This window comes from Anopheles arabiensis, chromosome 3 (genome assembly GCF_016920715.1).
Source record: "Anopheles arabiensis isolate DONGOLA chromosome 3, AaraD3, whole genome shotgun sequence".
Classification (NCBI taxonomy): domain Eukaryota; kingdom Metazoa; phylum Arthropoda; class Insecta; order Diptera; family Culicidae; genus Anopheles; species Anopheles arabiensis.
In genome coordinates, this window is record NC_053518.1 from 46659955 (window position 1) to 46672182 (window position 12228).

The 12228-nt window shown below is 40.3% G+C and overlaps 1 protein-coding gene across 1 annotated transcript in view; it reads right to left on the bottom strand.

The window, feature by feature from the left end:
• Positions 1 to 12228, bottom strand: part of LOC120904867 (serine-rich adhesin for platelets-like) — a 48223-nt gene that overhangs the window by 26636 nt on the left and 9359 nt on the right. Inside the window, 3 exon segments of the mRNA XM_040315294.1 lie at positions 4778 to 5559; positions 5562 to 5699; positions 5702 to 7860. Of these exon segments, the coding sequence (XP_040171228.1) occupies positions 4778 to 5559; positions 5562 to 5699; positions 5702 to 7682 (2901 nt within the window). The 5' untranslated portion in view covers positions 7683 to 7860.

The window sequence follows — 12228 nt, forward strand, 5'->3', positions numbered from 1 at the left end:
ACTAGCTATCAGAAAACAGAATTGAAAAACTTTGAATGCATGCGCAGCAATGGCAGCATAACAGATACTGGGTCTTGAAAAGGTTGAAACATAAAAAAATCCTTTTTACTTTCGAGTTCTCTTGCATTCAGCTGCTACATAAAATGGTGGATGGCTTAAGAATCTTTTCTAGAGTGTACGAAATATTCAAAAGAATTATTTGTAGGTTCTCTACAAAAATCAATAAAATGAATCTTCATTCATTGGTCTGGTATCTGGTTTTAACTAATATTATAACTGTTTGAAGTATTTCAAAAATATGCAACTTAATACTTGCAGCATAATGAATGGAAAAGTATGCATGACTCGTTTACCAGAAACAAACCATCCAAATTATATGACTGTGTATTAAAAATTTCTTTATCATAATAAACAACCAAACTGTTTCGGGGAATACAGAATATTAAAACGTTGAAAATATGTGAAATAATAAATAAAGAATTACATTTTATTAAAGCTTTACAGAAAAGCTTCCAATAATTCATGAGTAGAATTTATGTGTTTTTCGTAAAGCTTGGGATCCAATATTCCTACAAAATACAAAACAAGCATAATTTATCGTTACAGAATCCATTCGAGCGGCGCAGATATTGCTCGGTCATTTTTGTAATGAAATATGGATAAAGTCATCCCAGTCAACCCACACAGTGTGGTGTAGTAATAAAACGGGTTAGCACACACAATGGAAAAACTGTGGCAACATAAACACCAACTTTCCGACCGATGGGTACTCTCGTATTAATTAATTTATTAGGTGGAAATTTTGACGGTCCCTATATTTTGCGCCATGAGCCCCAGTTGCAGGAAAAAAGGGACGCGAAAAAAGGCCTCACTCATTGCATTGGTCCCTGCCGTGGTTTCTTCCTGTGCGCGTTAATTAACACTTTAAGCGCCGCGTCATATGAAATCGCATGACGGTTTTGCTCACCGCTCAGCTTTGCATCTGACGCTCGGTGATTCTCTTGAGAACGAATGAGGTAGGAAAGAGAGAACGAGAACGACATGTGCTACGCCGCTTATCGCAATGAAACAAAAGAGTGATAACAATCGCACGACAAATTGTCGCTCTCATCGCTCTCTTGCCATGCGCTACGTGCTCACTCGAAAAACTGTGACGTCAGGCCGGCGGTCAAAGTGTTAAACTATAGTTTGTAAACACTTTTAGGACAACCCCATCATTCCTTACATGATAAGCTTGGTTTTGTGCACAACTCAGAATAACGATCGACATCAAAGAACAGCAATATATGCTCATTTTTAAATATGACGAATAAGTTAAGATTGTACTATGGTAGTAAGTGAACCAAATCATTCAATTCTTTTCAATACCACAAAAGTGATTGAGTGCGCATGAAACCACACATTTGGTTCAAACTCTCAAATAATTTCAATTCATCTTTTGTGTTAAGCTTCTTTCGCTTCAAGGCATCTTGCATTAAAAGCAATGATGGGGTAGTTTTTTTTTTTCAAAGTTGTGAATTTACCATTACTGTAATGTCATGGTTTCGTAGGCAGTGTGTTAGAAGTTCGTTGAAATTCCCGTGCAGAAGTGATACGTCTTGCCTTTGAAGTGATTGCCTTTCATGTATAGAGTACATGTTATAAATTTAATACATCACACATCAAAATGTATTTTTTTGATAAAGTTTTGAATCTAATGGGTATATAAACATGTAATCATTTAAAATATCTATATGTTGTTCAAAAAATGCAAACAGATTTAAAAAACAACATCCCTTAGAATACAGTTTCTATAATCCAAGTTCCAACCCAAGCCGGAACTTAAGTTATATGCATGTTTCAAGAAATAGCGTTCAATAACACTTAACATTTCACATGAATCATCCTAAAGCTATACCATATTATTTTACACATTTTTGTTACATTAGCGTTACGTTAGAACAGCTTGCATAACAGTATGAAAAATAAACTTTTTGTAAGCCTCGTAGCATCCGCATAATATTAAAAACTGTAATTTATCTTGTTTTGGTTGTTGGTTTAATATTTCACAAGCTCATTCCATACAAGTGCCGCAGATGAAACATCATGTTTTGAGTACCCGGTTTGCTAACCGCAACGGCCCTGCACGGGCACATCCTATGAACCGAGATTAACTGCATGATTGCAGTAAGGCAACAGTTGTAATTACGAAACATTACTCCGGCGAAAGAATGCACAACGAAGACTGGTGCCGTTCCGCATTCCGTATCACCTTGTAACACCTGGCCGAGGGGGAACGCATATAAACGAGGTAAACCCTTTTTGACATTGGCTTCCATTTTTCATCCCTTTCCGGGAGCAATTTGCATGCCATCTTTTCTTCTCCCTGACTCAGAATCAGGAGGAAAACAGTTATTTCGTATCGGTTGAGTTAACAACAACAGAAAGGCAGCACTATGGCGTATATGACAGGCCAGTAGGCTTAAGCATGATAGGCAAACAGTACCCACTTGTTCCTTTGCTTTTAGATTAGGACAAGCGTTATAACAAGGTACTTTACTGTCCATATTTAAAGTATAAACTTTCGCAAGGCTTCCAAAAAGAGATTGCTTAAAAAATAAGCACTTCATATAGATTTACCAAAATATTACAACTTATGTCATGTTTTAAATGAACATGAAAAATTTACAATTTTGATAATACCTACACTACGTTGGAATGCCCACGAAAGCGAATAATTGTTCACTGAGAAGGCTTTAAAGCCGGTTGCACGATAAAGATTGTTGTTACCTTAAGACCCCATAGTGCGGCCGGAACATGTCGTAGGCACTGGTGATGGCATGAAAAGACACATCGTAAATGGCGCATTCAAAACGGTGTATTCCGGCTGTTGTTGACAAGTGAACGGAAGATAAAGCAAGCGGTGTACGGTGCGTTTTATCATCCCGGCACCGTAATGCGGTTGGATAAGATTGTTCTGTTGTTTTTATTATTTTTTTCTTTCCAGTTCGTTCCATCGGCAGTTCTCGACAGTTGCCTCATATCACTTGTGTGCATTGTTTTCTGATTTAACATGTCAGATTTTATGCTGTCGAGCTTATCTAGAGTAAAAAACCACGGTACAAGTCGAAGGTACCGTACTAATCGAAATGCACAGCCCTGTCATGTTTTACCGTTCTTAACGAAACACAAAATATCTTCGTTAAGGTTCAAGCGTTCGGCTCGATGGGGAAACTTTAAATATAAAGAGATTGTCGCAAATATTATTTTTTTCCAACTTTGCTACATAACCAACGACTGCTGGTAAATATTAAAGGTTTAGAAAAAAGGTTTCAAGAAAAACCAAATATCTTAAATATTGAGATTTGACATTGTCGTATGAACCTGTTTCCCAAATGTGTGCGGGGAACACAACCAGGACTTCATTTTCGGATTTATCTCAGAATGTATAAAACATCAATTATCTAATTAATAAAGAAACAGCGTTTCAAATAAAACACCATAGTAAATCCTATTTTAGCACTAAAAATCCGAGTAGTAGTTTACCATTTTAATTATAAAAGTTGTTGTCAATAGGCAAATTACACTTACAATTTATAGTTGGTGGAATTGATCAATAATCTTGCAAATCTAGCATTCAGTTTCATGTTTGTCATGCATCTATCCTATGCAAGAATCGTTGGTATAACTACATGTCCGTCGTGAGTTCAAGTCTCCTATGGATCGGCCATCCAGTTTCCATAGTAGTAATAAAGTCTCGAAAGCCTATATAGCCGTGGATATGACCACGTATGACGTTACGCCAAAAAGAAGAAGAAGAGAGGATTATGTTTTTCTTCTTTAAAATATTTGTTTATTTCTTTTTGTATTAAGTCTTATCTTGAACGTTACCAAATACTCGTTAAATTAATATCCACAACCTGCCTTGCGACACATTTCATTTCCAACCAACACCCACAAAGCACCCCGTTCGCCCAATACACACCCATGAAAAAGATACTTCTCATACCGTTGCTCGCATAAAACTGCATTTTGAAGATATAGCTAATGTATTCAACCAGAACAAAGCTAAATCAACAAATAAAAAAATACGACTCCATAAAGGAAGCGATAGCAAAATTAATTGAATTAGTTTTCCCCTTTTTCCCAGCACCGTGGCTATGTACAGCTCGTGAAAGGGCGTGCTTTTTATCAGACTACGGTGGATTCCGGTTAGCTTATTGGGTGGATACAATGTTTCAGACTTCTGAAGCATCAGCCAGAACGGTGGACGTTGTTTGGGACAGAGCCCATACCAAAGCACAGCAACTACTCAACTAAACAAATGGATAAGTTTACTCTTATTGGCTTCCAGTGCCACCATCTTGTTCATTGAGCTTATGTTTCCAGTCGCGCGCATAGATTTGAAAAGCTTCTATGAATGTTACGATTTATTTGCATTATCGTTAGATTGTTTAGGGCGTGTTATTTAATTGCACTTCTGCAACTAAATGCGCCTACGTGAAAAGCATTATGTTAATTTCAATCCATTCTTTAAAAGGATGTAGCCCTTTTTTCAAAATACTTATAATCTTAATTATCTACGCCTACATGAAAAGCATTATGTTAATTTCAATCCATTCTTTAAAGGATGTAGTCCTTTTTTTTTAAATAATCATAATCCTAGTTATATAAAAAGCGATAACATGCTTTTAAGCAAACATTAGTTAAGTGAATTAGCTCCACTCAGACTAGAGACAAAACTTTTCAGCAGTGATTAAAAGCATCAACTAACTTTAATTATCCATAAGCTACTCACCATGGCCGGTAGCTGCAGCTCGTGCGTTTCGTTGCCCCGCCAAACGCTCGAATCAGGAGCAATGCTTTGAATTTCACAATCGAGCGTATTAATTTTCTCGTGCAAACGGGACAACGGTACCGATGGCTTTGATGCTACGCCGATCGATTGCACAGTTTCATCGATTCTGCTAGATCCAACAGTCGTAACACCGAGCCGGTTAGCATCATTGCTACCCGGTTGCGATGGGAACACTGCAGCCGATGCAACCGTCGTAGTCATCGAGTTAAAGGTTGTCGTTGTAGCAGCTGCTGCTGCTACGGTCGTAGTAGTTGTTGTCGAAGAAGGGCGACTAGGTTTGGCCAGTTTTGCCGTGGCCGCAATGATCGCCGAAGCAGCTGAACCGAGCGACTTTATTTTTCTCTGTTGCAAGTCCTCAAAAGCACTCGCACTGCCTGGTTTGGTCGACTTTGTACCAACTGGGACTGTTGGCTCATTAAGCACGAAGTTTGTCTTTAAGGTGTGCTGCTTGAGATCAGCTTTAGCTCCCGCATTATCTGCTCCAGTAGATGAAGTTGCTTGCGCTCTGGACGACTTCCTGGAAGAAGCGGCCAAAATGGCCTGCGCTGGTTTGGACATTGTTTTCGCGGTAATAATATCCTTTTCCGATAGGATGGCCGCGGTAGCTTTAGACTTTGCTACTGTCTGCGTACGATTGGGGACCAGTGCCTGATGATGCAGCTCACTGTACAGCTCCTTGCTGTTGTAGAACTTTGTAGTAGAGAACTCGGGCTTATCCTTTTGCTACCATCAGCAGAATCGGACAGCCCGACCGGTGCATTGTTGTCGGTGTTGAATTTGGTGGCGGCAAAGTCAATCTTTTTCAGCGGAGCAGTTTTGCCTAACTGGGCGAGCTTGGTAGCTGTCGAGGGGTCGTTCTTTTGACACGTCGTGGTATGAACAGGTTGCCATAGCTATTCTTCACGATATCACTGCCACTAACTGGTACACCATCTTCCTCATCTGTAGGCTGCTGCTCCGCTGCGGCCACTGTCGACACGGATGCCGACGGGGGTGGTGCGGTTTGGGTAGAATCCTGCTGCGATGACGAAAATGTAACCGAGGAGATGGCAATCGTGATTACTTCATCATCCTTCCGACCTTCCACGGCATCGCGGTACTCCTCCTCGTCGTCGCCCCCAGCAGTTCCTTCAAAAGCCCGGAAGCCCTTAAAGTTTTCTTCGATACGACTAATCACCTCGTCGTTCTCTTCAAGCTTTTCCGTGATGTTGTCGATGGTTGGTTTGCTGCTACGCTCATCGCTGGCCGATGTTTCCGACGTGTCATCGATTAGTTCGATCTCTATCTTCGTGGTAGAAATGTCACCGCTATCCTGGCCCGTCGCATTGTTTATAGGACTAATACTGCTGCTGCTGCTGCTGCTGCTACTTACGCTGCTACTGCTGCTGGCGCTTGTCACCGTGCCAACGTTAGACGGACGCTCCATGCCATCTCCCAAAAGTTGCTCCTGCAACTGTCCAGCTTTTTCGTCCACCTCGGTCGTCGTCAGCACCGGCAGTATGTCCGAGGGTTTCATGATGGTAGACTCGAACAATCGCTCACCGTCTTCGTTACGCAGAATATCCTTCTCCCGCAGGCGTTGCTCCTCGTCGGAGTTCAAATGCTGCTGTGCCTGCTCCGGCTTGAAGTCCTCCAGCTTCGAAGGATAAAAATCATCAATGTTAATCTTGCTCGGGTAGACAGATTTATGTAAAGGTGGTTGACGGTTCCCTTGCGGACCCATCGTGTCCGTCATTAGCATATTTTCGTTATCGTTTTCGCGCAGCCCGTTGTCAAACTCGTCCGTCGTTATTTCGGCTATTTTAATGCGATAAAGACCATTTTTCATGTTTCGCTCGACGTGAATTTCATTGGAAAATGCATCGTCCTGTGCGTCCTCGGGAAGCTCCAATGCACCACCAGCTGCTCCGTTGGCCATCACCTGCGTATTAATCGTAACGGTCGACTGCCCGTTTGTTGTAGTTGACGTAACGCTGCCTTCTACGCTCTCTGGACTGCGTAATTTAGGCGAACTTTCGGGAGAACCCACGGTGCTAGACACAACAGCCGGCGATGCAGTAGTGTCTATCGGATCAACACCATCGTGATTGGACGTGGCCGTGTTTTTGCTGGACATATTTCCCTGCGCTTGAGTTGCATTGGACAGGTCGATTTGCTCTTCACTTGCACGTTCCGTACCGGTTGCCACCTCCACCGTGAACAACCGAATGCCGAAGCTAATCACCGGAGTTTCGCTCTCTGGCTCGAGGTCAGATGCTTTCTTATCGTCGCAATCGCTCTCCGGCGTACCAGCAGAAGCCGTACTTGTGATGCTCTCCAGCGACTTGGGTGCATCCTTCGGAGCGAGAACTTCGGTTGTTGCTATTGTTTCCGGCCCCATAGTGCTTGCGGCGCTTACCGAAAGTGAATCCTCGCCCGTGGGTGTTTGACCACTAGAGACAATTGTGCTCGACACCATTAGTGGCGCTTCCGATGGTGTTGGCGACGGAAATGATGCTGCCGCCACCTTTGCGGGCGCCAAAGACGATGCTATAGATTGCGACGCTTCATCCACAGGCACGTCTACTGATGCCGGTGACGATAGCAGCAGCTCTGGTGACGTTGCTGACGATGATGAAGATGACGATGACACTTCCGTTTGACTGTCTTCGGCAGTAGGCTGCGTGAACGAAGACACGGTCTCGACTAACGACAGTTCTGTCGGCTGTTCGGAAGAGAGGCCGGAAGAAGCGGTAGTCAACAATACTTCAACATCCCTCCCTGTTGCTGGCTGGTCAGGGGTTGGACCTGCGGTGACGCCAAGTGCCAGGAGTGTCAGACACAGCGCAGTTGCCCGTCGGTTCATCTTGCGGGGTTTCAGTTCCGGTATGAATTGGAATGTGCTATGTTCCAGTTTGCGTTTGATGATCCTAACAGGTAATGTTTGTAGGGGTTGATTGTTACCCTTCAGGTGCCACTTCAGAGTAATCGTTCAAGGCGCACTGGATCATTCGTTTCGGTGCATTCGTTTAGCAATCAGCCGACTGGAAAGAAAGAAGAAGATAGATAGCGTAAATATCTTGCCACGAAATAAAACAACAAACCTATTTAACTGTTAATTCTCTGGGCCATGGTTTAAATATGCACCCTATACATGGCATCCTGAGCTAAATGTCGAGTGTGTTGCGTTTAATCCTTTTCAGTTTATGTGCATTAAAGCTTTGCATTAAGCCATCATCACTATAAATCACATGATGAGAAGCATTGTGCCCAGTTGGTTGTATTTTGCGGTAGGATTGAAGAAATTTATATTTGTTTATCTCGTTTTTAATCCCCGAGAAGCATCTCCCAGCTTATCTTGGTCAACTGGCAACAACACGAGTGACATTTGCCAAGGAAATGTCCATCTCCATCAAAGGATCTTTGCACAAGCACTGGCAAACAAACCCATTCTGTGTTTAAACAAAAGATACTAGTGACCAACGCAAAGTTTGTTTATTAGAAGGTGGAAGAACGCAAGGTGGTAGTCGAGCAAATAACATTCAACTATTAGGTCTTTCTTATTGTGGGATACTGAAGTTATAAATTCGTAAACAAAGTTTACAGAATACTGTTAACATCGCCATGTTATTCTTTATGATATTCGTTGTTAAATCAATAGTTCCTCAAGCACATTTACCTTCCTATTCAATTATATTTAAATTTGACTTTCATTATATGTATGTAGATATCAGTTTTGTTTAATAAAATGTAACGATAAACTTTTGTAAAGGAGTTTTGGGCCAAATTTATCTTAAATTTATCTAATTTATCTACCCAATGGAGGCGCCCAGTTCATCATTCGTTATATTACACACAATGGAGGCGCCCTGTAATCGTTATAAACTCCGGGCAGCTTATATTGATTTTAGCAGCTTTTTTAAGGGTCAATGTTTTTCCAGTGTAACGCCTACGTTTTATTAAATTTGAAAGTGTAAACATATACTCTCTTTGACACGCTATGGTGACCTTTCATGTGTGAATATAAGGGCGATGAGCCTACCAATGTCAACAAAGATTGTTTCGCAGCAACGAAAGGCGCCCAGTTTTGGGCAAAATGGATAGTTTTCGGTGAACCGTAATGTTTGCTGTTTGTTTTATTCTTTTGTACAGCCCACTTTTTAACAAATCGTGAGGTTAAACAAACACATCTATGCTATACTGCTATAATATTAAGAACTTTCATCTGATGGTTTTAAAGTTGGTTTTTGTGTGGATAAAGCTTAAATATTGATTTTTTGAGGAAAAAAATCTTACGGTTCTGACATTTTGTTTCTGACCCTACTAGGTTATATTAACTCAATCACAAATACAATAAAAAAAGCTTAAAGATGAACGAGAACGTTGACGTTAAAAGATCTTCATTGCAATATTTTTACATCGCGTGACCTTTGGTTATAAGCATTTACCCAATGGACTCACATGGAATTGGACTCATCCATACGATAGTATTTGTTTGATTTGCAACAGTTACATTTGTACCCGTGAAAAATATCATTCTTCTACATTGGCAGATGACCCCATTTCCTGACAGCAATCAAGATTAATGCGATCCTATTACAAAATGCATTTAGCCATTTCCAATTTACTGTCCGATTTGCAAACAACATACCGCACTGAACAAGCTGAATCCAACGATTCCTTTACCTGGCCTTTGCTGTTCGGAATGTTAATAACTTTTACCATGTGTAAGAAGACTGGGAAGAGCACTGTAGGCCAAAGCATAGGATGCCACAAGCATGATTCACAAATTATATCAGTATTTGTTGGGAAGCTGGTATGTGTTGTGACTGTGACGGGTATAACGTAATGGTAATGATATTTTTTATACCACTTCCTCTCGTTTTTATTGCAATTTTATGGACCATAGTATCGCAATTAATTTAAGCTTCTATTGGCCGATATGTTCGTTACGATGTGCTGTCTACATACATAATCACATCTTTCAGTACATCTGTGTTTGCTACCAGCACCGTATTGCTATTGCATGGAAGTCAGCAAACCAGCCTGCAGCATAACCCAGGTACTCAATTTCGTCCGAGCAGGTTTAGTATCGTCTACATATCGGCAACACTGTTGCTCTTCTCGAGCAGTAATATAACTCGTTTATTGAGTCCTTACAAACCTCGATTAGTAGTAAATTATAATTTATCGATAACGACAAACAACCATATCATGGCTAAAGAATCCAAAGACGCAAAAACCATATATTTGTTACCTTCAACAAATATCGATCGATCAGGTAAGACCACGCACAAATGGTGTTGTACAGTGGAAGAGTACGTTCAGTGCTTTTAAAATGAATGCGCTGTGCAACCATTAACCAGAAAGCCAATCCTAAGAAAGGTAGCCCACTAATCTTGTTTGCGTTTGTAACCACAATCCATCCTACCGTTGAACCCATGTTATCCTATGGTCTGTGTCTTTGATGTTGGGTATCAATTTTCTTAACCTTGTTTACCGTTAGTCAGCGAAGCAGTGCACATCAGCAGCTTCAACAACACTATATAGGGGCCACACTTTTACAAGTGATTCATCACACCACCAATTTTACCACACTGTTCTTGCAGAGTCATCTACACACTGCCTCCTTCTGTCCCGTTGCTAGACGCTCTTCCAGGAAGTTGTGCTTTAATCAATGGATGCTCAAAAGAAGATTATAATCTAGCAGCTTTTATCTTCATGAGGCACCTGTACCAAAATGATAACATTTCAGCAGCAAAACATAGATGAGTGAAAAGGTTAACGTAAACTGTTTACCATATACCATCATTCCAAAGCGTAACTACAGGTTGTCCTCGATAAGAATTATTAATGTGGAACAAGTATCTCAAACATCCGTGTTAGTCGAAATTCTTGGTTTTCAGTCAAAACATACCGAATGGAAATGTATTTTTCATTTGCTATTTTTTTTTTTCAATTCTGCACAAAAGCAATTTACCGCTATGATTCAAATTACGGACAGCTTCAAATTCCGGATCATGTTTTTTGTTGCATTTCTTCATATCCAGTTCCTAGCCATGACTTTTTTTTTTAAATTTACATGATTACCATGAGATATAGCATCCATTAAAAATGTGTCTGACCTCTAGTAGATTTGGATGTCTCGGTAAATATATATTATTTGTTGGTCAGTTTACCACCCGAGGCATTCTTAGCTGTTTTGCTAAAAGCCGATGCCTGTGTAATTTCTTCAACAACTCCTATTAATCTGGTTTAGATGCATTGAAGTACAATGAAATGCATTGTAGAAGTACTTATTAACGTGATAACAACAGTGTTTAACAAACTGTGCTCTGATCTAATTTGCCGATATGTTTTTTGATAGTGATAGTAACAAGAACAAAGATTTAGTGATAATAATAAACCACGATATGTAAAGACATATGTGACGAATGCCTTGATAGTCATACGGGAAAAATCGTCTAATCACGCAACAGTACTTTGATTATATTCATCTACGAGTAAAAGAGACAAAGAACACCCAAGCCCCGTTATCAATGAGACCGTTGTCCTGTCGGTTCAGAAGGACATCGTAATTAGTAGCAATTTCTTTCACATCTAAATTTGTATTGTAATATGAAAATCAAGTAAATTGTTTCGAACATATGAAGCGCAGTATTGAAACCCCATTACGAAATACACATTTTTGGCAGAAGCTTGAGGTTGATATTAAAACATTTTTAATAACAGGTGCCTGGATGTGCAAGTATGTTGTGACTAATATTACAAATTTTAGGATACTAAATATGTGAAAAAATATATACATATGCAAATGTAAAAATTAAATACATCATTTAATCCTATTAATTATTTTATATTGCTAGTAAACAACTAAGCTGTATAAACTATAACTATAGCTTACTTATAGTATATTAAGCTATTCAGATGATCGTATACTACTAATCAAATATAGATGAACAATCGATTCAGTAATACGTAACTTTTTAGATGTTGCGACACATGCAACAAAATACGACTCACAAAAAAGAATAATTAAAATTTTCCGTACACCAACATGCTATAACGCTGACTGCGAGCATCGTTCCCTTACCGCTCGAAAAGAACATTTCGTACCGGAAAGCAATCTGTCGCATAATTTACGCATTTTCCTTCACTTGTTCGATGGTCGGCATGAAAACACTGATCAGCAACCGTGCTCCAACCGCTTGCCGTAGCGCTCAAGAAACAATCAAAGAAATAATTACGATTACGAAAGTTAGTTTGCCTCCAAACCCCTCCAGCCAGCCCTATTGGCCCCTATCGTTTGCCACAGATTGATTCGTTCAAGAGCGAATGTTATTAGGAATGAGATTATGCGATTATGCTGTGGTACGATTCGCGTGCGAGCACTGCTACCACTGCCAACGGAC